A 27,733-nucleotide genomic window follows, 5' to 3' on the forward strand; every position below is an offset into this window, starting at 1 on the left:
ATGTACAAAGCTACATTCTCAGTTTAGACTTTTCGTCTTTTTCTTTTTTAATGCTTGTGATCATTTTTTAGGTACGTTGATGATGTGATCAGCCGCATTGATAGAATGTTTCCTGAAATGTCCATCCACTTATCAAGGCCAAATGGGACCTCTGCAATGTTACTGGTATGTTAAAGTTTTATACAAGCAAAAGTGGTGGTGCACACACTCAAAAATGCAAGTTCCTGGTTGGGAGCTGGAGAAAGCATGTGCTTTAAAAAAATCTTAACTACTAATAATTGATCAGAAGATGCTGGCAAAAGCTTAAAAGTCATCTGTCAGGGTAAAGGTTCAGATTTAGGTCAATGGTCTATCTAGCCTAGCATCGTGTTCTCAAAATGGCCAGTGGGAAACTTGCTAGCACTTCAAGAGCACAACAGTGATCTCCTCATCTGCAATTCCAGTAGAGCATCACCATTGTGGCTAGCAGGCATTGGTAGCCTTGTCCCGCATGAACTTGTCTAATCCTCTTCTAAAGATGTGTGATGTGGTGGCCAACACTACTCTTGCAGGTGGAAATTTCATAGTTTAACTACAGTGGTGCCTCGCAAGACGAAAATAATCCGTTCTGTGATTCTCTTCGTCTAGCGGTTCTTTCGTCTTGTGAAGCAAGCCCATTGACGGATTAGCGGATTAGCGCTATTAGCTGCTTTTAGCGGCTTATCGGCTGATCGGATCAGCTGATAAGCGGCTTAGCGGCTTAGAAAAAGGGGGGGAGGGGGGAAAACCAGCAGGAACTCGCAAGACATTGTCATCTTGCGAAGCAAGCCCATAGGAAATTTGTTTTGCGAAGCACCTCCAAAACGGAAAACTCTTTCGTCTAGCGAGTTCTCCGTCTTGCGAGGCATTCGTCTTGCGGGGCACCACTGTATGTGCTTTGTGAAGAAGTGCTTTCTCTGGTCTGTACTTAATCTTTCAATATTCAAGTTCCTTGGAGGACACTGAGTTCTAGTATCCTTCCTAACTACCGTATTTTCCCATGTATAACACACATTTTTTTGCTAAATTTTGTTCGTCAAAAAATTCAGGGTTGTTTTATATATGGAAAAATATTTCCACTGATTTCCTTGATCTTTCCGCAACTGCCATGAAAGCTTTTGCTACCAGAGATAAGCGTCGCCTATTTCTCTCCCTCCCCCACCTCCAGTAACACGTACCACTCCTTCTTGTGCACGCACAGGTGCCAGGTCGCCAGACTGCGCCACGCTGCACCACAAACCATGTAAGGTTAAGGGCACCAAGTGGAGCACTGCAAGGAAAGTGCATCCAGGGCCTTCTCTTCACGGCTGCATAGGGAGACTTCAGGCTCTCCAGCAGTAAAGCTCAGTGTCCCGTCAGTGCCAAGCAACAGGGGCTGCGATTGGCACCAAAAGCTGAACAACTTTAGGGTGATCGCCCCCCAAAAGCTGAGCAACTTCTTAATTTCTCAGCTTTGGGTTCAAAAAATTAGGAGGAGTCTTATACATGGGGGCGTCTTATACATGGAAAAATACGGTACTTTCTCCACAACATGACTAGAAAGCCCCAAATATTGCTACTGTTCCTCATTGGGGAGTTGTACCAGCCCCTTGATCATTTTGGTTGTCCTTTTCTGAACCAAATGTCTTTTAAGGTCCTAAGCTGGAGAGCTGCTAAGTTCATACACAGGATTTGCAGCAAATCTATTTTTGCAGAAGTCTGCAAAGAGCTGACTTCTACACGGCATCACAAATGGCTTCTGATTCCACCCTTTTCAGATTTAATAGCAGTTTGCTGTGTAGCATTGAAATAGAAAACAGACCTTCCACCCCCAGTGTGATCTCCTGGAGTTCATTGTAGAGTTGTTTGGATCTTAACCAATGTAAACGGCTAAGATTTTCGTGGGTTGCATATGGAAATTTGATGGAAAATTCTAGGGAACAAATAACTGCACCAAACCACAAATATTTTAATCTGAAGAGGGAATAAAACCATAGAGTTTGAAGGCAGCTTCCTGTGTTCCTATGTCATCAAGTGTGTGGCATCAAACTAATGTACATAATCTACATTAATTTTAGAGAGCCAAAAACATATTTTCATAAGAGATCATGGCTGCTGGCCAAATAAATAAATGATTTTCACAAGCATCTGAACGCAGGAGGCATACAGCCTAGATGAATCAAACCGAAAGAGAAGCATGGTTTTAATGTCAAATTGTAGTGTAAATGAAAAACTATAAACACATTTATAGCTTACCAACTGCTTAGCTTCTCAGCAACTTCAGTTGAGATTTTAGCATTTTTTTATATGAACATATTCTTAGTACAGGAAGCAAGTTCCTTTAGTCATAATAAAAATCAGTTGTCATATTTCATTTATTTCTGCTCAGTTGTCTAATATTCAATTTTTTAATACTATTCCAGGGTTGACTGAACTGGAGGGTTATTTTTTTAAAAAAAGCTGGTTTCCCCTGGCATATTAATTTGTGGTTTCATGATTCGCCAAGTGGAACAATATACTACATGTAGTGAATGAGTTCTGGAGCATCATGCAAAAGCATTCGCTTTCAGTTAGCATTATATTCTTCCATTGTCCGTCAGTCTGCTGGTATTCATAATGCTTTTGGTGTATTTATTAGCAGGACCAAAATCTGTCTGGAATTTTGTATCTCTGGTGAGTTAGGAGTAATAGCACAGCATTTTGCACCTGTGCTTGTGTGTACACATTTGTATATACACACAAACACACATGCAAATAAACCCCAAGGGCAGCCCGGGCAGGCATCCTAAGGATCTTGTACTGGCATTAGGGGTGCTATCCAAGTTTTCACAGCAGATTTTGGCTGTGCCTATCTGATATTTATTTAGCATCAGTTTTGGCAAGACTCCATAGCTCTGTTCTCAATTAGTGATGGGTGCTTATAATCTCCATTTTTCTTTTCTTTTAGAAAATCCAAGTGTAAGACCACAAATGTCTGAAACCTTAGTTTCAGGGATGAATCCAATTCTACCTAAAAGAGACTCATTGAAAGAATGGGCATGATTAGTTTATTTCTAGTAAACATTGTAAGCCACCTTGAATCACAATTTGGGAGATTCTCAATTCCAAATATTATTTTGCTCGCCTGTAAACTGAACATTTCTACTGTATTTGTTTGATTGAAATTTAGTGGCTGATCTGTGTATGATCATAATAAAAAAGATTTGTGAATAGGAGAAGGTGATATAAAAATATATATTAAATAATAAACAATAAGAATCAAATAAATAAATAACAGAACCAGCAGCAGAAATAAATATAATTCCCAGTGCATATCTTTTGTCAAATTGTTAATACTACTTAAATTATCCCTTGGAGCTTTTCTTTTCCACCCCAGCTCACCTAAGATGCAAAGCCTTTTTTATAAGAAGTATTAAATATTTCCCTTGATGAAGAGTTTTCTTCAGACACTTTGGGAACCAAAAGATTTAGTGCACAAAGATATTTTAGGCAGAAAGCATGAAGTTGAAAGAAAACAAGTTTTTCGTTTTAATTGCTCATTGGCACTTTACTTTCTTATGAATGCACACCTGTCCAACAGCCATGACTGGAATTTATCACAGGGACCTTTTCCTTTCAAGCTGTTCCACAAGTTCACTCCAAGGAAGCTTCAATTAACTAGTGCCACCCCAAACTCCCCTGCAGAGCAACTATCTAAATACTTTTGCTTCAAGATCCTGTCATCTCTAGTACAGGCCATAGAGCACACCAAGTGTGCATAATTTCCTGCAGAGACTTTCCGTATTAGATCATTCTGTTAAGCCTTAAGGTAGATTTTAATAGTTCAGTACAGGTATTTCAAATTGAATGAAGAATGAGGGGCTATGGAGAAGAACTGCACTGTGGTGTAGTGGTTATGTTGTTGGACTAGGACCTGGGAGACCAGGTTTCAAACCCCTACTTGGCCATGAAACTCATTAGGTTGAGTCACCAGCTCTCAGCCTAACTTACCTCACAGGGTTGTTGTGAAGATAATATGGAGAGGGTAAAACCATGTGTTCCGCCTTGATCTCCTTGGGGGAAAGTGGGAAATAAAGGTAATAACAACAACAATATAGTAGAGGTAAGAGTATACCACCATGGCCAGACTCTCAGTTCCCTTCAAAATTCCTAACAAAGCAGTCTAAAGAAGAGGCACAAAAGGTTAAACATTTCAGCCTTCAGTTTTGGGCAGCATTCATATAAACATATGCCTACCAAGGGAAGGCCCTTATGCACATTACAACCTCCTGCTAGTACAGAAGCATAACGAAGCTCATTCCTAAGGGTATTTGTTGGTTCTTAGTAGCTGCTGTATTGCGATCCTGCATGGCCAAGGTTTCCTCTAGACAACCCGCTCTTTCTGTGTTTCTCAGATTTATACATAGTGATTGTACTTCATTAAGCTGGATTTACAGTGCATAGTCTAAGCACATAAATAATTGAAACCCTTTTCCAGAGCACTGTGGAATCCTCAGCTGATTTTAAAGTAGTCTATCATGGTAGTTTTGGATAGCAGTTGATCCCATTCCACCCTATTGATTTATCAGTTAATCTTAACTGCATCCACACATGAAAGATCGCAAACATTCCAGGATAACAGCCTTAATAAAAAGACTATGCAAAATTTATTGTCTTCAATTCAAAAACTTTGTTACACGTTTTCCCAATTTGGCATTATAAATGGGAATTAGAAGTTGGATGTTAGGGAAAGAGTAGTACCTCTGGTGGGTGACATGTCATGCTCCTTCTGGGGGAGTTTGTCCACCTTTGGTCCCCACCCTGCACTCAGCTCTCACCTGTGGCTCCTAGAAGCTATCAGCCACACCCTAGGAAGCTGTTTTGACTGGTCAGCTAAACCAGCTGATGGTTTCAAACCCTCAATAATTTAAGGACTTCTCCTGCATGCAAAGACAGGCTCCAGCGAATTGAGCAGACAAGACCAATACAGTGGTACCTCAGGTTACATACGCTTCAGGTTACATATGCTTCAGGTTACAGACTCCACTAACCCAGAAATAGTACCTCGGGTTAAGAACTTTGCTTCAGGATGAGAACAGAAATCGTGCTCTGGTGGCGCAGCAGCAACAGGAGGCCCCATTAGCTAAAGTGGTGCTTCAGGTTAAGAACAGTTTCAGGTTAAGAATGGACCTCCACAACGAATTAAGTACTTAACCCGAGATACCACTGTAGTGGGTCCAGCAATCAAGAAGGTGGTTTCTGCATGTGCTGTAGAGAAGAGTGAGGGGCAGATGGGGTTTGTCAACCTGGGAAGGTTGCCTGTCTTGGAGAAGGAAAAGTCTGATCCTCTGCTGCCTTGCAGCTATACTCATTCGTGAGAAAGGCTTTGGGAGTAAACCCAGAGGAAAAAATTGCGCCCACTGCCTGTTGGGACATCTTTGGTAGAGGAAAAAGTTAAGGAGTAAACCCTACACAAATCCAGAGTGGAGTCCCTGTGGTGGTTGGATGGTGCCTTGTACGTGTCCTTCCAGCAACTCCTACAAGCCCAGCTGGTGCTCTGCTTTCCTTTTGACCAGACCAGCAAGGCTGAGAGAGGGCTCTTGTAATCTGGGCAGCCCAGGACCACCTTACACACCTTACACACTGCTCAGGCTTGCACCCCAAGGAGGGCACTTTGGTTCTGCTAACACAGGGGTTTCACTTCACCCCGATAGATGCATCAAGTTTTTCTATGAAGAAGTGACAGGAGAAATGCTGAAGGCCTAACCCATGCGGGCACATACTGATCTCATGAACTTCATCAATAAAATAAAAATCTCGACATTTAAATGTTTATCCATGTGAAACCATTAAGGTTCTAACTTCTTGCAAAAAAAAAATTCCCCTCCAAAATTTGTATGAGTGCAATACGTGTGTGTCATTATTTCTGTCCTTTATAAATCTTCACCAATTTATTTTGCTTTAATTGTTGTTTAATCATGTATTTTAATTTGTATTGTATTGTTTGATTTATAAGCAAATCAGAAAAGATTTTTTACTGAAGGATGGCATATAAATTCTTTTAAAAAATGAACTGAGCCTGATATCCTGGCCAGTCGTAGACTTTCACAAATTGAATTATTTAATCATTTCTCAACAAGGTGTATGCTGTGGGCAACAAACGATCCCCTTGATAGAGCAACTCCTTGTTCTAAAAAAAACCCTGAACCTCACATGAGTTTGATTATGTATTAATGGAGATCCATTGTCATACAAAGACAGGTTTTTACATTTTAGCTGCTGTGCATCTTCAGTGCTATGATATAGTGCTTTTAAGATCCTGGCTATAAATCATGCTTTACATGGGTTGTTTATACCTGTCCATAAAACTATATTAAGTTTGAAAATGTTTGTTTCAAGGCAAAGCGTTTATTGTTGAATTGAATCTCTGAGCAGGTCGGAATGGACATAAACTTATAACAGCTATAAAAGAGGAATCTACTAGCTAGTTGGCACGAAATTCTTCAGGGTTCAGCAACCCCTTGCATTGTCCCTTGCTGCTGTATTCTCCCCAGATTTATCAGCAACTCAATTAATTTAGGTTGTCATTGTTCAGCTACACAGTATAATTAGCACTTTAGTGGCAATTCTTTACATCTGTTCTTGTTAGTCCATCTGACTGATGTGATTCATGTGTAAGTATAGGCAGCTCTGAAGGCTGTAGGTGGTGTTCTCTCTCTATTCTAGAAAATATTCTGGAGTTGCCTGTTTTCTTTCTGTGATTCTGTTGGAGCTTATGTTAGGATGACCACAGTCTAAACTGAAATGCTCACCAGTGTCAATTTGTATTTCCACTGCACGGTGAACCAAGCACAATGTGTAAAATGAATGCTGTATATCATATTGTGTGCCTTCAGGTGGAGAGATTATGCACATCTTACAAAGGTACTTTCACATTACTTATTTATTAGCTGCCTTTATATGCCACATTTTTCTCCAGTGAGATCAGGGTGGTGTTCACAGTGCTCCCTCTCCTCATTTAATCCCTACAACAACCCTATGAGGTAGGTTAGACTGTGCGACAATGGCTGGCCTAAGGTCACCCAGTGAGCTTCATTGCCAAATGGGGATTCAGACCATGGTCTCCTAGATCCTAGTCTAACACTCTATTAGCTCAAGTTTTCACAAGTTGATGCTGAATTCATGGTGCATTAGAATCTTCAGTGTTACATGAGATTTAATAAATTCTTTCATTCTGTGAAATCTTCAAGAGCCACCATATTAGTAAGGTAAAGGTAAAGGGACCCCCTGAACGTTAGGTCCAGTCGCGGACGACTCTGGGGTTGTGGCGCTCATCTCACATTATTGGCCGAGGGAGCCAGTGTACAGCTTCCGGGTCATGTGGCCAGCATGACTAAGCCACTTCTGGCAAACCAGAGCAGCACACGGAAACACTGTTTACCTTCCCGCCAGAGCAGTATCTATTTATCTACTTGCACTTTGACGTGCTTTCAAACTGCTAGGTTGGCAGGAGCTGGGACCGAGCAGCGGGAGCTCACCCCGTTGCTGGGATTCGAACCACCGACCTTTTGATCGGCAAGCCCTAGGCTCTGTGGTTTAACCCACAGCGCCACCCGCGTCCCTTACCATATTAGTATAGTATCCTAAATAGTTAGTAGAATGTAATTTATCCTTTGTACTATCATGCCTACCAGTATAACAGAAAGGGCTATCTTGATTGTGACATACACTACAGTTGGAACAGCTTTGCACATCTCTACCAGGTTTGAACACCTGGGTCTCAGAGAGGGATTCTGTGGCATCTTCATTACAGTGGAACTTTCCCTAACCCCAAACTAGTGCCCTTCAGATGTTGCAGACTGCAGCTGCTCACAGCCTTAGCCAGCATGGCCAGTGGTTAGGAATGATGGGAGTTGGAGTCCAAAACATCTGGAGGGCAACAGGTTGGGAAAGCCTACTTTAGAGTTCCATCTAGAAGAGCTATGAATTGTTCTATTTTGGGCTGTGGTGTAGATGACCAGAATTATGTGAGTAATTTTTAATTTGTGTATTTTAACTGCTTGTTGTTTGGTGGTGTTTTAATTGGTTGAGGGTTGTTGTTGTTTGTTTAACTATTACCTGACCTAATCTCTTAGGAAGGGCTGGAGAGAAGGGACAGTATAAATAATGCGGGATCATTATTGTAAAATAATGCTTGTAAAAGTACTGTATGGTAAGAAGCCTTCTACTTCAGATGTCAAGTCCAAATCTTTGCTTCCATGGATTTTGATGAGGGCATACCCTTGTTCCCATGTAAGCCCCACTGAAAGGAACAGATGCTACCCATCACCTGTGTATTGTGCCCCATTTCATCACTCATTTGCAAGATGCATATGGAGTAAAAGCCACTGTTATTTTTTGTAATGTTCTAAAGACTTACAAAAAGCTCATGGTTTCTAAAAATATTGCAGAATGGATTAACAAAGAAGCACTGCAACTCATCATTTTAAAGCAGAGTCTTAAAATAATTTGTATAATTTTGGAAAATATATTCCACCCCAGAAAATGACTTATTTTAAGGAACTGTTTTTCACATTACTTTTATAGCTCAACCGTTTTATTTCCTTTATATAATTGTAATGTTTTATATATCTAGGCTTCTTCACCTAATCTTTTCCTTCTGCTGTGAAATTGGGGAGTAACACCCCCCTTCCCAGTGGCTTCCATTCTTACTAAATTACATAATTTATCTATTAGCTTCTTAAATCTCCCTTTAGCTACTCTAAGTAGTCTGGCAGTATAGAAGTGGGCTGTATGCTAAATACAGACAAATTAGACATCTTGATAGTATACTTGCTGCAGTTTTGTCTGCTGTATTAAATTTATCTTAGTTGCAGCAATTTAGTTAACAGAGTTATCTCCCTATTTTTCCTAATGTGATTGTAGCCTCAGGCATTTAATTCCTGCTCTCCAGCTTTTAATTTGAGTAACTATTTCATATATTCTTCTTAAAGAGTTGAGGTACCAGTGTTGATCACAGAATTGAGACTCTAACATCTTAATTTCAAGCTATGTATATTGAACATCTGTACCTTTTGGATAGGGGAAAACATACACACATCATTTGTTTCCTAAAGGGCAGTCTTTGTAATGGATCACTCTTAACAGTCTATACAGCTCCTTCCTTTAAGAAACATTGATTTAGTTTAAACGTTTAATGGTGTGAAGGCTCAGGAACATGCCACAGATTTTCTCACTCCTTCCTCTTTTCTGGTGAATGGGTCCCCTTCATTTCCTGGTTTTTTATAATAATGATTGGATCCAATAGTAGCTCTATTAAAAACATTGTTGTTTGTTAAACTTACATCCTCCGGGCCTCTTGTGGAGAAGGCACACAAAGAAAGTGCTCACATGGTGACCGCAGAGTCCAAGTCGGGTCATATGGGAAGAGGCGGTCCTTGACGTATTGCAATCATGAGCTGTTTAAGGCTTTATAGGTCACAACTAGCACCAATGTCAGGATTGTATTATATGCTCAAACTGTCTTGCCCCAGTGAGCAACTTGGCAGCTGAATTCTGCAGCAGCTGAAGTATCCAAACCATCTTCAGAGGCAGCCTTACATATAACATATTGCAGTAATCTAACCTAGAGGTCACCAGAGCATAGACAACAGAAGTTACTCTATACCTGTCCAGATAGGGGCACAGCTGAGCCACCAGAGCCTCAAGCAACAGCAGTGGATCCAGAAGTACCTGTAAACTACACACCTGCTCCTTCAGAAGGGGGTGTAACCCCATCAAGAGCAGGCAACCTCCCATCCATCTGGTCTAGGGAACCACCCCCTAACAGTGCCTCAGCTTTATCTGGATTGAGCTTCAGTTTACTGGCTCTTGTCCATTCCATTACAGAGGCAAGACAATGGTCTAGCACATCCTCTGCCATACTTGCAAGTGTACAGGAGAAGTAGAGCTGTGTGTTATCAATATGTAGCTGGCAATGTACCTCAGAGCTCCAGATGACCCCATTCACTGTTCCTTGTTCATTATTCCAGAGTTCTGTAAACTTTTGCCAGTCTTGTTCACATTTTAAAAAATTTTCTTGCCCATATTTAACCCATGGAATCCAGGTAAGGGGATTCCTAAAGTGGCTATTTCCCATAGTTTAATATTTCATTATCTAATATGTGTTCCCCCCACTCAATGTTTTGCATATAGGATCCTTGCTGTCAATCCCAGCATTTTTAAAAAATAAGTAGTCATTTTCTCTCATTCATATATATATATATATATATATATATATATATATACATATAAATTATAAAATGTACCACAAAACTTATCACTTATACAATCTTTTTTAGACTTCCATCAGCACCTCTGATGATCCACCGTTTTAACCACTTCTTATGCATTTCTTAACTTTATATTGCCTTTACATCTCTTAACAAATCATCCTTCCCCTTCTCCATTTTTGCAATACTTCCAATAATACCCCTCACAAAACTTCTTGCAAACCTACAAACGTCGTCTGATCTTCACAAATACTTTTCAAGTAGTCCGTAAATTTACTCCAGTCTTCCGTGAATTTATGGTCCCGCCGGTTTTGAATCCTTCCTGTTAGTTTGTCTAGTTCTGCATAGTCCATTAACTTCATTCTCCATTCTTCAATCGTCGGTAATTCCTCTTGCTTCCATTTTTGGGCCAGTAATATTCTTGCTGCTGTTATTGCATATAAAAAGAGCTTACATTCCTTTCTATTTATATCACTCCCCACAATGCCCAGTAAAAATGCTTCTGGTTTCTTTATGAATGTATATTTCAACATTTTTTTCATCTCATTATATATCATCTCCCAGAAGCATTTCACCCTTTTACATTCCCACCAAGAAGCCAAGAAGATAAGTAAGGTCATTTTCAAGAGAATACTGCAAAATACTCCCTATATTTGGCATTATTTTCTGCCAGTAATTTTAATAGGTCTACTCTGAATAGGGCTTGGTTTGATACAACGACTAGCTTGCTGTGATGCTCAGATTGAAAAACTATGGTTAGCATCTTTCCCTCCATACTACGTTTTGAAATCTGCTTGTACAATATGGTTAGGAGGCAGTATTAGCCAAAAGTGGTGGAAGAAAATGCTACTATGGAAAAGTGTAGAGAAGAGGAAGGAGATTTAGGAGCACATGGCATATTTGAGGTGTGGCACCCTTAGCTGCTGCCTCAGACAGTGGATGCTGGCAGACAGGGTGGCAGCAAGATCATGGAGGACAGAGCTGTGCGTGTGCCTTGCAGTCCTCTCTGTGTCACCAAAGCTTGTATGCAGTCTGATTGATTTCTGTATGTGGAATTTGTGTATGTGTTTGGGGGTGGAGGGGCCTTCCTTCCTTCCTTCCTTTTGAATTTTATTGGTTTTCTAGTAATCCAAAATATACAAAATCATTTACAAAACATTTAGTTGCAAATTAAATAAAACAGAATATAACATTTATCGATCTCAAGAGAATATGGTAATAATAAGTTTTGGCAGTGCAGGAAGGTATAAGGTAGAATTTTGATTTTTAACAATAACTTAATTATCTTTGGGCAGTTTTAATTATGACCATTAGTTACAGACTACCTGCATTTATTTTGCAAAATAAAAGCAAAAGTACATGAGGAAAAGAAAGAAAAAACAAAGAAGAGGAGCTAACTGACTGTAGACGTCAGACTGTGTTATAAACCGTAAACACCCTTCTTCCATGTATATCATCATTTATGTAATAAAACATTTCATAACAAATAGCATAAAAATTATTGTGCTTTTTTGCCTCCTTATTACTGGGAACAAAAAGGCTTTCCTGCCCTTCAGAATACCTTGTGCCAGCCCTGATTCCAGAGCATTCAGACCATGTTTTGGAGAACCTGATCCAATAACTCCTTCACAATAATTCAACTAGGGGGTCACATTTTCATGGGAGCAGAGACCTCTGGGGTGTATGGGGTGTTAGGGGCGGGGTAGTACTTCGGTAGGGGACATGTGCTCCTTTTGGGGTAGTTTATCCACCTTTGGTCCCCACCCTGCACTCAGTTCTCCCCTGTGGCTCCTAGAAGCTGTTGGTGTGTGGCAGCAGCCACACCCCGGGAATGGCTTCAACTGGCTGGTTAAACCAGGTGAGAGTAGTTGATGGGTCTCAAACCCTCAATGAGTTAAGGACTTGCTTGCATGTGAAGACAGGCTCTACCAAATTAAGCAGACAAGACCAATAGGGGGCCCATTGGTCAAAATGGTGGTTTCTGCACATTCTGTAAATGAGGGGCAGATGGGCCTTGTCAACCTAGAAAGGTTGCTCATCTAGAAGGAAAACTCTGATCCTAAACCTTGTGGAATTTCTTGAGGAGAAGAAAAGACTAAAGAGTAAACTCTACACAAATCCGGAATGGAGTCCCTAAAATTGTTGGATGGCATCCTGTATGCTAATTTTGAGCAACTCCTGCAGCCAAGCTGGTACAAAATGTATTGCTCTGCTTTCCTTTGGACCACACCAGCAAGGCTGAGAGGGGGATCTTGTCATCTGAGCATCTCAGGACCACCATACACACTGCCCAGGCTTGCACCACAGGAAGGTCTCTTCATTGTTGCTAACACAGCAGTTTGACCTCACCTCTGGAGGCACACCCCATTGTCTCTCGAGACAGAAGGAGGCTAACCAGAAGCCTCTGCACTATCTTGCTGGATAGGTAATTGCATCCTTAAATCCTCTGTGTCTTGAGTTCCCCAGTCCAGTCCACAAACTGCCAAACAGCCCCCATATATAGAGACAGATTAATGGCATCAAACTGGATTTAGTCCCTCAACCACCAGGAAATAGCTTTACAGTCTTGATTCAGGACCTATTTGCAGAAAGTTCTTGTGGGGAAATGGGGAAATATCATAGTGTGCCTTCTAATAGGAATGGTAATTGCCAGATGTTTAAACATCTTGGAGTTTGAGTAGTTTCCAACTAATAGTAGTTTCTCCACTAATGAGAAGGAGCCTGGTATTTGGAACATAGAAAGCTGCTTTTGTTCCAGCTAGCTCAGTCTTGCTGACACTGACTAGCTGTGAGCCTCCAAGATTTCAGGCAGGGACTCTCTCCCAGCCCTTCTTAGAGATACCAGGGATTGAACCTGGGATCTTCTGCATGTGAAGCCTATGCTCTACCACATGACACAACTATGATGTACAATCTACTCTAACCAAAGCCCTTTAGTTCTCTTAACAAAAAGTTCCCAGAACAAAATCATGGAACAAATTCTCCATAAGGCCTCACCAGGAATGTAACATTGAGTGGCAGCAGAGCAGTTAACATCTGATCCTGGATATGCTTTTCTTGAAGAGTGTAGCACTGGAAACTCCCCATCCATGCCCTGAAGGCATTTCTGGCACTCCATAGAGCACTGATAATTTGGGGCTTTATTGGATTCTGGAGTGTCATGGATCCAACTGATGCAGTGACAGAAGTTGGGCATCCTTCATATCCTACTGCTAACCGAATTGATTTGTAGGTTTTTAAGATGCTTACCTCTTTATCGCAGCGAGGTAATTACATCATAAATGCAACTAACGGTAGCAAACAGTCCCCTTTTCATTTTGGTACAGTTGTTTGCTGTTTACACTTCCTTATTAAGAGGCTGCCATTTGTTACCTGGGGGTGGAGGGATTTTCAGGGAAGAGGAATTCACCAGCTTATCTTTAATATTGGGGAAATCGTTTAAAGCCCTTAATTTATGTTGACTTTTTAGCGTATGGTATTGCAATTAAGTCAGATTAATGAAAGGTAAATTCCAGCCTCTCTATTAAAAAAAAAAAGACTTGTAAAGAACCTAATTAGCATGTTTGTTTGTTTAGCCGCTAATGGCTTAATTGCATCCTATCTTGCTATTTACAAATAGGCATCATTAGAGAAGAATGAGCATGAAAAGCAAAGTGTAGCATTCATACCAGCAGAGGAGGAAGGAAGTGGAGGGTCAGCCATTGAGGGGAACAGTAGAGGAAAATAACTAGCAAGAAAGTTATTTTCTTTACCATTCTCTGTTATTATTCCAAACGCATGCAACATGATTTTCAGTTGCTATGCCGATTAATGAGGCATGGAAATGTGGGGCGGGCGGGGGCCCTTGCTGTTCCTCCCACCATTCCTCTGCATCCAACCAGTCAATGATATTCCATCACCTCTCAGTCAGCTCCCTACCTTGTGTGCTGCCTTCACAGGAGAGCATGCACCGGGGAGCATGAGGCCTCTGGTGAAAAGGGGAGGCAGGGTTCTCCTTTGGGTGGGGGTGTCCCAGTTTGGGGAAATCTGTTTCATGGGGTTCCTGACTGACAAACTCAGGCTATGTGTCAAGGATTCAGTACCTCGGCATCTTGTGCCACTGTTCTTCCTGATCTAGCAGGTTCCTCCTCCCCTGTGTCCAGTGGCGTAGCGTGGGGGGTGCCAGGGGTGCCGGCCGCACCGGGCGCAACATCTGGGGGGGCGCTCTCTGCCTCCGGAGTCACCGAAGAGCCTCGGGCGCAGGCTGTAGCGGAGCCGCATGTCTCGCGGAACCGACGAGCTGTGCGCGCGTCCGGGCTGAAGGCGCCCGGCAGGCAGCGGCTCTCAGCGCTCGCCGCGGAGGACGCGCCAGGCAGCCCCTCCTCACAGCCCCGCCTCCGCCGCTGCTGCTGCAGCTGCTGGGCCGTTGCATTTTCCTCGCCTCTCTGCCCCCCTCTTCCTCCGGGCAAGCGGCGTCGTTTGGGCGGCAGCGGGGGGCGCAAATTACTTGCCTTGCCCCGGGTTAGGGGGCGCAAATTACTTGCGTTGCCCCGGGTGCTGACAACTCACGCTACGCCACTGCCTGTGTCAGAGTCCTGGCTGAGGTTCAAGGTTGGAATCATGACACAACGGGGACCAGTAATGTACAGGCAAGCCGTCTTTCATGAAGGTTTAGCTGCCATTGTTGTTCCATAGGCTATCAATGGCTGCTAGCCATGATGGCTAAGCATTGCACTCACTGTTGAAGTCAGTAATAGATAGGTAGCCGTGTTGGTCTGCCATAGTCAAAATAAAAAAGAATAAAAAGGACTAACTTAGTTGGTCTTTAAGGTGCTACTGGAAGGAATTTTTTATTTTGAAGTCAGTAATGTTTCTGAACACCAATTGCTGGAAAGGAAGGAAGAGTGTTGTTGTGCTCAGATCCTGCCTATTATTATTATTATTATTATTATTATTATTATTATTATTATCAAGTATTAATATTTTATTGAAAAGGTTTCAGCCATAAATGGATAAAGTGATACAAAGAAAAAGGGACGGAAAAAAGGCACAAAAATGTGTAGAAAGACATAGATGAATATATACGAAAAATACCCTAACCCTTACATTATTTTATAAATTTGATATTATTACCCTAATACATATATAAATATTAATAGCCTGCTACATTTTGTATAAACTCATTCCAAATATCGTCATATTTATTTATGTTGTGCTCATTTCTTGCTTGCAAGCTTCCCATTGGGCATCTGATTGGCATGATGCTGGACGGGATGGACTACTGGTCTGATTCAGCAGTGCTATTTTTCTGTTCTTGTGTTTTCCTCTGATAAGTTCTAAAGCTCCTCAGGATCTCCCCAAACGCAGTTTGAAAACTACAGCTTTAGAAGTTCGACATTTTAAAAATTGAGCACTGTTCCAGTGGCATTTACTCTGCACATCAGTGATATAGCTTGGAATGTTTATAGCTTGGAATGTTTTCCATTCCTTTATCTTTTCTACTGAACCTTTCCACTTTTAGAAATACATTTTTTTTAATAAAACTGATTAGTAATAATTGTTAGGCTACAAATAATTAAATAATAGTCAAACTTGACAGCTGGAATTGATATGAAGGCTGCCAAATCTAAAATAAAAGTTTAGTTCACTTTCTCAGATGAATGTCTTTAAGAAGCATATGCATTTATATGCAAAGGCATTCAGGTGTCCTTAAAAATTGTCATATTAGTTAAAGTGCCACAATTTCCCCTTTAAAATTTAATATAATGGTAATGCGTACACTATTGAATTGCCATGTTTTACAATATTTACAGGCATTCCAGTAAAATTAGTTTCCAAGTACATATTTGAATATAACATTTAAGCTGCCCAAGTGCATTTTATTCAAACTTATCAAATATTTCAGCGATTGGAAAAGGTTTATAAGTAGCATATGGCATGTAAAATTAACTTGACATACTGTTTTAATTTTGTTTAGTAAATATAAGTCAAATAAGCATGCCAAGATTGCTCCATCAAGGCAGCATAAATGTTTTTGGAAAACCTACATCACCACTATGCATACAGAGGGACCTCTTTCTCTTTTATACTCTCTCTCATGCGTACATGAAATTGTGCATGAATTGGGAAAAGTAGGTAGAAAGCATTTTCATAATGCTGGAACTTGATAAAATTGCTGGGCGGTGGGTTCAAGACATTTGTGTATTTCCTCACAAATGTTGTAACTAATTTTTGAGATTCACTGCCACAAAATTTGGCAATCGCTGCTGGCATAGATGGCTTGAAAAGGAGCAGATAATGGATGCTAAACCAAACCAGTATCATGAACTTTTCTTCCTAACTATAAAGCTATTTTGGCACATAAGTGGTGTATTACTTAATTACCATTAATAAATAACTGTTAAGGGGCACCATTTTTATTTTATCAGAGCTAAAATCCTTCGATATACTTGACCAGCCAGATGCATAGAAATGCAGTGCAAACTCCAAAGAATCAAAATCTTTTTTTAGTTCCGCATATTTGATTCTGGTTCTTAAAAATTTGATGCTGGTGCCTTTGAGTTTAAAATATATTTCCTGACTTCATTTCATTCAGCTCTTTGGTATGCCAGCTATTTTGCAATTGTTAACTCATTAAGTTGAATAGAATTACTAATTATTGGAGGAAGAGGCCCTTTTTAAAATCCAAGGTACCTTGGGGGATTTTCACTATTTTTTGTCCATAAAGATTTAAGGATAATGCAAATTTTATCACATTTTGTCCTTTAAAAAAGCTAGAGGCTTTGCATCCTGATAGTCAGAATCAGCACTGTAGTGTTTAAAAACAGGCTGGGATTGTAGTAGTATTAGACAGAGGGTTACATGCATGTTTAACCTGCAGCTGTTCCATTTTCAGCTCAAAGAACTGTGGGGCATTTTCCCCCATTCATATTAATTGAATTTTAGAGTGACCTTGTTCACGTATTGATTTGAATTAAAATTTTCTACATCAAGGTCGAGCTGGCACATATCCTACAGGCAAAATATTAAAAAGCCAAGTACTGTGTCTATCAGGATATCGACAGAAGAAGTTGAAATTTAATAGGGAGAAGTTTGCCTCAGAAGGTAAAAAATAATGTTGTCTTTGTAATGCAATTTAAGAAGTAGACAGTCTGTCCACTGAAAGGAGCTGCCTGTTTTCAGAATATCTTCAAATTGAGGCACGCACTTTATGGCTTTTTATGGAGCTTAGCTTGTGTTTCTGGCAATGGGGAGCTGTGGATTAGAGAGCCTATATGCTGCTATCAATTTTAGATGTTATTGGCTATTAGACACTAGAAAACAACTAGATAGTGAGAAAAGGATATTGCAGAATACAGCTGGATATGTGTTTCTCCTTCTGAGCTTTGAAGAACAGGGTCAGACCAAGTGACACAAAGGGAGGGTTCTTGTGGCCAAGCAGCTGTTTTGCTTCTCTCCCAAAGGTGAGAGAAGGTGTGGAGCAAAGTAAGAGCAGCACCAGCTGCTTTCCAGGGGAAACCCTGCCAGATGGCTGGGGTATACATCATCATCACCACCATCATATTATTCCCACTCCAACCAAGGGAGAAAAGGTTGCTGACTCAGAGCTGCTCTATTTTCAAGGTCGGGGCATAACAGAACCATCACCCAAATCCCAAACTGCCTCTCATCCCCAGTTGAAATGGGGCCTCTCACTCGCAAAAGAAATAACCTTATGAAGTAAACTTCAAAAGGAGTTGTATCCACTTTAATTCAAGTGGTGCCAGAACCGTGTTGCTACAGACCATGCAGGAACATCAAAGGCGGATCTAGGGGAGCGGTACCAGTGTGGTTGCACCGGACACAGAGTTTCTAGGATGCTGCTGCAGGCAACTATGACATCCAATGGAAGGCAAGATGTGTGGGGCCTCAGATTTTGATGTCACACAGGGCACCACTGAAATTTGAGGTGCTGAGGTCTACCCCTGGGAACAGTCTTAGGAGCTGAGGTGAAGCTTCTGCCTTGGGTGCTTTACTTGCTGAAAGGGGCTCTGATTATCAACAAAGAGGGGTGCTACCCAGAACTAAAGACTGCTCCATCATGGAACCACTACAGCATTTTCCATGCTACTGATTTGGGGCTACAGTCCCCATCATTCTCAGTCCTCAGCTTGCTAGAAGATCTCACACTGTACTCGTGAGCCTTTGTTTACATTGCTTGGCACAAAAACCATAAGAACATAAGAGCCTTGCTGGATCATACCAGAGACCCATCTAGTTCAGCATCTTGTTCTCACAGTAGCCAGCTGAATGCCCCTGTGGAAAGAACACAACCAGGACCTAACAGCAAAAACATTCTCTCCAATTATGATTTCCAACAACTGGTATTTACTGTTTCCAAGAGTAAAGGTAGAGCGTACTTCTATCCTCCACAGGCTTGTCTAATACACTTTAAAGTCATCCAGGTACTCACCTTGTTGCATAATTTTCACTCATGGGTCATTCCACGCCAAATCACCTGATTTTAATAGTCGACCGTTCTCTCACGACTCAGATTTTCTTTTTTAAAAAATTATGTGCAGATACCTATGAGATAAGCTCAACATAATATTTTAAGATTTTTTGGTCCAAAATTGGGTGCAGGAGAATTTTTTGAAAATTTCGATTTTTGTGCGATTTAGGGTAATGGAATTTCTGCGTCAGTGTAGAAAATTGAAATTTTCAAAAAATTCTCCTGTGCCCAATTTTGGACCAAAAAATCTTAAAATATTATGTTGAGCTTATCTCATAAGTATCTACACATAAAAAAAATATTTTTTTTGTAGAAAATCTGAGTCATGAGAGCACATGGCACCAAGTGATTTGCCGTGGAATGACCTTCACAACTGTTTTTTAAGAGGTATAGTATCATTGGTGACTTTTGCTCTCTGATGCTCCCCGTTGGATAAAGCACCTCCCACCAACTGCTGAATCATTTGGGAAATGCAGTAAAAAGCTAAATTTAAAAGCTCATTTGGCACACCACCATATTCTGCATTGGGAACAATATTTTTGCGAGCCGTTAACACCATTTTAAAACTCTGGTGAACCCTCAATCCTATTTTGGTACCTAGTTGTGACTACAGATCTAACCTGAGTTATTTTTGAAAAGCTAATTGCAGCTGCTCAACATGCTAGCCCTTTCAAGATTTCTGCATGTCGGAGCTTCAGGTTTTTTCCCTTCTGTCACCTGCCTTTTGGAAGTGGCATCTATAATCCCACGGGACTGTTCCTCATTTCCAAAAGTACCTTCATTTACTAAAATGCTGTGCCTCTGCTTTTCCAGTCAACATAACAGCTGCTAGAATTCCAGTGTCAATACAATATTGGCACAGAACTGGAAGCTTTTAATATTAACAAGCCTGTTGTGAAAACTTTAGAAAATGCACAAATAGTGCTTAAGTGTTCAGCAGAAATGAATGCACATTATATAAAGTTATTTCCTTCCTTATATCTAGTATAGATCAGGTTGTGCTATCACTTTTGTCAAGCAAAATACCCCTGAAAAAGAGTCTGTTGAAGGTTTCAATTAATCTGCTTGTCTTTTATTTTCTCTGCACACCTACAGCTGTCACTTCTTATTTTACTCTCCAAAACAGTATAAACAGTATAAACTTCAACACATTATACTGTGGTAGAAAATACCACACTGTTATCACTGTGTTTATCAAGTGAGGGTTTTTTGTATATCTCTTGTTCTTCACCAAACCTTCCACTCAACTTAATCATTTTCCATCTTGCTCATCCCCCTCTCTTGAACAGGTGGGCCTAGAGGCTTCTGGCTATTTTGGCATTTCTCTTGGGCTCTGTTTTAGTTTTATTTATTCATTTTGTGAAATGCAGAAATTTCACAGCCTTTACTTGCCAGTGTTTTTCAAAATCAAAAGACATGATTTAGTGCTTTCTTTCCAGATTAGTTGCTGTTCTGGTTTTGGTAACCCAAAGCTCAACTTTAACTTTGGCGCTCAGGATGAGGTTGTTTCAGTTCTGACCCAAATATGACATCAGCATATACTTTTGATAAATCCATGCTGAATACTATTTGCTATATCCAAACCCATAGCTGAAGGTTCAAGAGTGGGGTAGGATTGATATGTGGACATAGGTTTTTCCCTCCCCGGCTTGGACGTCATCAGCCTCCCTGTTGGAAATGAACTGTTGGAAACAGAAAAACTTGCAAGGTGGTGGTATTTAGGAGCTAAAAAGGTAAAGGTAAAGGACCCCTGACAGTTAAGTCCAGTCGTGAACGACTCTGGAGTTGCGGCGCTCATCTCGCTTTACTGTCCAAGGGAGCCGACATTTGTCCTCAGACAATTTTTCCGGGTCATGTGGCCAGCATGACTAAGCCACCTCTGGCAAAACCAGAGCAGCACACAGAAACACAGTTTATCTTTCCGCTGGAGTCGTACCTATTTATCTACTTGCACTTTGACATGCTTTTGAACTGCTAGGTTGGCAGGAGCTGGGGATAACCCTAAATATTGGTGGGGTGGAGGGGAGAACTCAACATGGGGATGCCATTTTGACATGCATAATATATAGTTCAGAACCTAAACACTATCAATAAGGGGTTCTCTGGTGCTCATATAGAAAATCCCCCATTTGCTTTTCAGTTTTTTAAATTATGGGGTTTGTGTTTCTTACCATTGTCTTTTTTTTGTCACATTTACTTCCCCTCACCCCCTGACAGGTTACATTAGGGAAAGTGTTAAAAGTCATAGTGGTGATGCGGAGCCTCTTCATTGACCGAACAATTGTCAAGGGGTATCATGAAAATGTATACACAGACGATGGCAAGGTAAGTGTCTCTTCCATATTTCCCTTTACTATGGATGTTTATATGGAACTTGGTGCTCAGACAATTACAGAAGAGCAAGTCTCTACAATTGATGCATCCCTGGCCCAAGAAGCTGTCCTAATGTTATTTATGTAAAGCATCCCACTTTTAATTTTAGATAACTTCTCTCCTGATTTACTATGTCCTCAGCCCTTAGACCAGGTGTGAGGATCCTTGCCCCCCACCCCGATGTTGCTGGACAGCAAGTACCACAATACTTGGCCATTACCCATGCTTGCTAAAGCTGATGGGAATTATCATTAAGCAGCTTCTGAATGGCCAAAAGTTCTCCACACTTGCCTTAGGCCCATGTTGCATCATTATTAGTATCTACTATTGCTGGGGCACATCAGTTGCCCAGGCTTTGGATTTCTCTCCCCACCACCAAGCCACCAGGAAACTGTACACCAATTTTCCATTCAATAAGAAAAAACCTCTTTCTGATGAGAAATCAGGGACTTGTCCCAAGTTGGTTTAATCTGATGGTAACCACAGCATTCTGAATGGCAGCTATTAAGGAAGTGCAACCTGCTTCCATGAGTGATCTGCTTTATGGAAAAAAAGTCACCTAGTTTGAACCCCTAATTTCTCTTGACTGCATGCACTCCATATGGCTTTCTGTGGAGCTTTAGAGGATGTTAATGGGACCTGACAGCCTTCAAGTTGGTTTCTTTCTCTCTTCAGAGTGGAACGGGCTCTTGCTGAGATACCCACCTAGGCTCACCTTTTTGCTAGTAACAAGTACTAAGCACTCCTGTCTCTCACATTCTTCCCCCGCCCCTCTGGATCTCTCTCTCTCTCCTTATTACAAAACCCATTAAAAATACAAGGTTCATTATAACCAGACAAGCACTTGGCACCCATAGGCCATGTTATAATGAGGACAGAATTATTTTTCAAAAAAGCGAATCTCTTGTAACATACAACATTGTGTTACGTACTGACCCCTGAGTTCCTTAGCTGCTTGCTCTCCTTAGGATTTAAAAGGCGGTGGTGGGGGTGGATCTGCTCTGCTGGAAAGAACATATAATTCCATTTTTCAGGTAAAAGATTCTCCCACTAGAGAGAAAATAAAAGGTGTCCAAAGATTGCCTTGGCCTGGCTTTAAACTGGGTTGCCTAGTAACACGCACAGGCTGAGGTAGGGACACTGCACATGTGCAGAAGCTTCTGGAATGTCCTGAAAGGAGGGGGAACTTGTGCCACTCTTTACCTGGAACTGACTGACAGCATCAGTACATGTTTCTTCTGGAAGCTTTGTCAGGTGGGAACCTTAAGGGATGCATTTCACTTCCACACAGAAGAACACACAGTTCTGGTTCTCACCCATCTAAAGAAGGTTCTTCACTTCACTTCACTTCCTTTGCAAGGGAGCATACAAGTGAAGCAGACATTTAAGATACCAGTAAAATAAAATCTAAAAACTGACTGTCCAAAAATCCTCTTTTTCTTTTCAATGTGCAGAAGAGATAATAATCTATCTGGCACCTCAAAGTGGAGCTGGGGTATCTCATAAATTTAATACACTTGGACCCCTTTTTACCAGCAAGTGTTTGAGGTGACTTGCAATCAGTCATATTTTTTTTAAAACTTCATAACATTGTACTTATTGGATTTTTGTGTTTTCAATCTGGAAGCTGCTTTGGGGTGGGGGGGGTAGGGTATGTGTGAGCATACATGAAAGGCAAGGTAGAAATGTCCTAAAATAAAATAAAGCTTGTGAAGGAGCTTGTAGCAGAGTATTTGAGTAGTGCCATCTGCTACCATTTTTCCATACTGGGATCTTTGGGAGTAAGGGCAGAATACACATTTAATAACTTAATTAGTAAGATTACAAAAGCCTACCTTTCCAGCTGCCAAAGACACACACATACACCAGTCAGAGAGAGAGCCAGTGTGTTGTAGTGGTTAAGAGCAGTGGACTCATAATCTGGTGAACCGGGTTCGCTTCCCCGCTCCTCCACATGCAGCTGCTGGGTGACCTTGGGCTAGTCACGCTTCTCTGAAGTCTCTCAGCCTCACTCACCTCACAGAGTGTTTGTTGTGGGGAGGAAGGGAAAGGAGATTGTTAGCCACTTTGAGACTCCTTAGGGTAGTGATAAAGCAGGATATCGAATCCAAACTCTTCTTCAGTTTTCATTTAGATTTGTAAGTGCCTACTGGGCAGAGACCTGTCTTCTTCTTTTACTCCATAAAATGCCAGATACATGGATGAAGCTATAAATATTATTATCATCATAGTATAGCAAAGGGGCACAGAATTCCAAAAATCCCCAATGGAAATCAAATTCATGCAGAGTTATCCTGGGTCAGACTAGAATAGGGAGTCTCAGATCCTTACAGAGCTGGTGACTCATACTCAGCAAAGCATATGACAAGGGTGAGGAACCTTCTTCAGCCCAAGGACCACATTCCCTTCTTATCAACCTTCCATGGGCCATATGCCAGTGGTAGGCAGAGCCAGAGGTAGAAGTGGGTAGAGCAATGAAAATAAATTCTTACCTTGTGCAGTAGGCTAGATTACACACACACACACACACACACACACTTCTGTATCCTCCAGGCATGCAAGAGTCAGTATCAGAGTCCAAGGGCACAGTCCAGCAAGGCAAAAACACTCAAGGAGGGCACAAAGCAAGGCTCGGGAGGAAAGTGGCCTGGGTGGATGAGGGTGTCTGAGAAGGGACTGTGGCATGTGGTGAGCAAATTCCAAGAGCCAGGGCCGAGGCTAGGCTTTCTGTCACCTGGGGCAAAGACCCAGTTTGTCACACACACACACACCCCACGTGCATTTGCATACACAGACACACACATCTGTCAACACATTTGTTCACAAAGGGTATAAAAAGTAGCTTTAAAGAGTCTGGAGAAGAAATAGTCTCTCCAAATAGTAAAATTGTCTCTGTGTGTATCTTGCTTTCATTCAACCTTAAGCAGATCTCATCAGAGAGTAATAGATCATTTGACAAATTATCATTTGACAAAGTATTATGACAGATAGATAGATAGATAGATGATAGTTAATGGAAACTGATAATGATCAGGCTCATACCCAGAGAGTAAGCCCTATTGAACTCAGTGGGAGTTACTTCTGAATAAAAATGCTTAAGATTGCAGTATAAGACTGCAGAATCTTTACACGGTTTCCTGGGAGCAAGCTGCATTGAATTCAGTGGGACATTCTTCTTAGTAGTAAAGGCTTGCAGTTTGAGGCTCTAAAAGCAGGCATGGCCAAACGTGGCCCTCCAACTGTTTTGGGACTACAAGTCCCATCATCCCTGACCACTGGTCCTGTTAGCTAGGGATGATGGGAGTTGTAGTCCCAAAACAGCTGGAGGGCCAAGTTTGTCCATACCTGCTCTAAAGAATAAAGTAAAAGGACGTCCGGGTTGGTGCCTCCGGCAATGGCGGAATTCCTCTGATCGGGAGGAATTTGCCCCGTGGGAATTTGGGTCTGTGCCGCCACGGCGAAGGCGGAGACCCGTAAAAATCACAGGCGGGAGAAGCCTGTGAACGTGGGATTCGGCGGGCACCTTTTGCGCCTCCCCTACTTGCGGGGAAACCCGGTTTCGGGGATCCAGAGCGATGTGGGGTGAGTGGCGTGGTGCTTCAAATCGTCTGCTTCTTCCTCGGAGAGCACTGACTTTTTCCTGTGGACAATTTGACTCTAAAGTAATTACCCGTGAGTAGAGCTGAATTGGGAAGAATGGGATTTTTAAACGTTTAATCTGGCATCGAAACGGGGAGGTTCAATACAGGAAGTCCGCCTCCCCCTTTTGTAGATACAGTGGTGCCTCGCAAGACGAAATTAATTCGTTCCGCAATTCTCTTCGTCTTGCGGTTTTTTCGTCTTGCGATGCACGGTTTCCCATAGGAATGCATTGAAAATCAATTAATGCGTTCCTAGGGAAACCACCTTCAGGCCAGGTCCGGGGACAGTCTGTCCCCGGACCTCTTCTGAAGGCTGGGGGGGGGACAAGGGCTTTTCTTCCCACCCCCAGCATTTTAAAAAACCCCGGGACAGCGGAGGACTTCTCCGCTGTCCGGGGCGATTTAAAAGCCCCTGGGAAGGCAGGCAGGGGGGACAAAGACTTTCGCCCCCTGCCCGCCTTCAGAAGGTGTCCCCGCCCCCCCCCCCGCCCCACTTCGGAACACCTTTCCGAAGTGGGGCGGCGGGGCCAGGTGTCCCCGCCCCCCCCGCCCCACTTCGGAACAGCTTTCCGAAGTGGGGCGGCGGGGCCAGGTGTCCCAGCCCCCCCGCCCCACTTCGGAACAGCTTTCCGAAGTGGGGCGGCGGGGCCAGGTGTTCCTGCCCCCCCTCCCCACTTCGGAAGAGCTTTCCGAAGTGGGGCGGCGGGGCCAGGTGTCCCCGCCCCCCCGCCCCACTTCGGAACAGCTTTCCGAAGTGGGGCGGCGGGGCCAGGTGTCCCCGCCCCACCTCCCCACTTCGGAACAGCTTTCCGAAGTGGGGCGGCGGGGCCAGGTGTCCCCGCCCCCCCTCCCCACTTCGAAACAGCTTTCCGAAGTGGGGCGGGGGGGCGGGGACACCTTCTGAAGGCGGGCAGGGGGCGAAAGTCTTTGCTCCCCCTGCCTGCCTTCAAAAGCTGTCCGGCCCAGGCTGCTGGCGGAGACTTGCCGGCATGCCGAAGCCTGCGCGCAGCGCGCCCAGGCTTCGCGGATCTCTCTGCCGCTGCTGGCGGACACTTGCCGGCATGCCGAAGCCTGTGCGCAGCGCGCCCAGGCTTCGCGGATCTCTCTGCCAGCAGCGGCAGCGCTGCCGCTGCTGGCGGAGACTTGCCGGCATGCCGAAGCCTGCGCGCAGCGCGCCCAGGCTTCGTGGATCTCTCCTGCCTTCAAAAGCCGTCCGGGATAGCAGGAAGCGCTTCCCTGCTATCCCGGACTGCTTTTAAAATGCTGGCGCTGGGGAGCAAAGCCTTTTGGCCCCTGCCAGCCTTCCTGGACCTCTTCTGAAGGCCGGAGGGGGGGGAAGGCTTTGCTCCCCACCGCTAGCATTTAAAAGAGGTCCCCGGAGATTTCCCTATGGGCTTTCGTCTTGCGAAGCAAGCCCATAGGGGAATTCGTCTTGCGAGGCAAATCGCGGACGAAAAAACCTTTCGTCTAGCGAGTTTTTTGTCTTGCGAGGCATTCGTCTTGCGGGGCACTACTGTAAACTGAAGCAAGGAGGCTGCAAGCTAAAGCCTTTTGTAAAAGACTAAATTTCCATCGGTAAAGAACTAACCCCCCCCCCTTTTGGAGACAGGAGAAGAGGGGGGGAAGTGGTGGACTGTATATGCCTGTAGGAGAGAGTTAAGAGAGTTAAAATACCGCTGCTCTGACCCTGGAAATGGGCTACTAGCAGGATTGATGTTTTTTTGGAACGTCCATTGACACTGTTTAGAACGTTCATTGACAGGTAGCTGAACAAGAGAATACATTGTTTCTACTGTCTCCGGTTGTTTTCAAAAAAAAGGAGGAAAGTAACTGAAAATTGAAACTAACTTTGGATTATTGAAATTGTGTTTAAAAGAGGACATACTGACCGATACAAATAGAAACTGTTTTCCCCTAGTGGAAGCTTTTGAAATTGGTTACTTTACAGGAGCTGGGCTAGGGGAATTTCCAGCTGCAAGATAAAAAATTGTGAGATTTTGGAATTGACCTTGAACCTCTTAAGTGTTATGGCAAATGGAAAGGAAAAAACAGACGGGATGTCGACAGAAGAGGCCTTAGTGGCTGCATTATTGAAAATAAACAATTCGCTGGAACAACTTCACAAGAAAACAGACGTGATAAATGTGAAAATGGATGCTGCAAATATTGAAATTGACTTAATCGTAGAAAGTTTAAATAACTTGGGACAAAAAGTGAATACCAATTCAGAAACCACCCAGAAATTGACACAGGAATCTACTCTGACACGGCAAACTGCAGATGAAGTCAGGGAAAAAACCCTTGCTGCGGAATCTAAAGCAATAACAATTGGAGAGGAGAGTCCCATCCATACAAAGACAACCTGATGAACTTAAGCTGACATTCATTATGATTGAACTTAAAGAAGAACAGATGAATTTGAGGACCAGAGCCCTATCTGAACTGGAAAAGGAAAGCTTGACAGAGTTTCAGGAGGCGACAGGACTAACATTGGTTGAGAAAGAGAGGTATTTGGGGGTTAGTATGACTGCCAAAAATGTGAATCTGTTTAAGGATAACTGTGAAGGATGTTGGATTGAAGAGAAGGGGGATTTGGAAATATGGACAAATCAGAAGTTGTTACTGTTGGGCCGAGTTACTGTGGTGGGGATGAGGGCTGCTGTGTTGTTGAGGATGTTGCTTTTGTTTCAAACATTGCAGGCTTTGGATGGGGTGGATTGCTTCAGGAGGTGGCAGAGGCATGTTTCTAGAGTTGTTTGGCAGGGCAGGAAGCCTCGAGTAAAACTTAAGATATTGACGGATGCCAAAGAAGGAGGTGGACCTGCCCTGCCAGACCTTTAAATTTCGTTGTGAACCATCTGCTTTTTGCTGGTTGAGAGAATGGCTGCTTCTTGAAAGCACTGAAGTGTTGGACAGTGGCAGACGAAGTTGATGGACTATATGGAATTGGCGGAAATGACTGGCAAGATCCAAGACCAGGGAGAAGAGTCGGTGGAAGAAGA

General features: G+C 42.6%; 1 protein-coding gene across 7 annotated transcripts in view; it reads left to right on the forward strand.

Moving 5' to 3' along the window:
* MED27 (mediator complex subunit 27) overlaps positions 1-27,733 on the forward strand; it is a 185,970-nt gene that overhangs the window by 122,243 nt on the left and 35,994 nt on the right. For all 7 annotated transcript variants that reach the window (XM_082207876.1, XM_082207877.1, XM_082207878.1 and 4 more), the window contains exons 4-5: positions 72-165; positions 20,935-21,042. In XM_082207876.1, coding sequence (XP_082064002.1) covers positions 72-165; positions 20,935-21,042 — 202 coding nt within the window. The remainder of the gene's footprint in view (positions 1-71; positions 166-20,934; positions 21,043-27,733) is intronic.

Source organism: Podarcis vaucheri, assembly GCF_965113315.1.
Source record: "Podarcis vaucheri genome assembly, chromosome: Z".
Classification (NCBI taxonomy): domain Eukaryota; kingdom Metazoa; phylum Chordata; class Lepidosauria; order Squamata; family Lacertidae; genus Podarcis; species Podarcis vaucheri.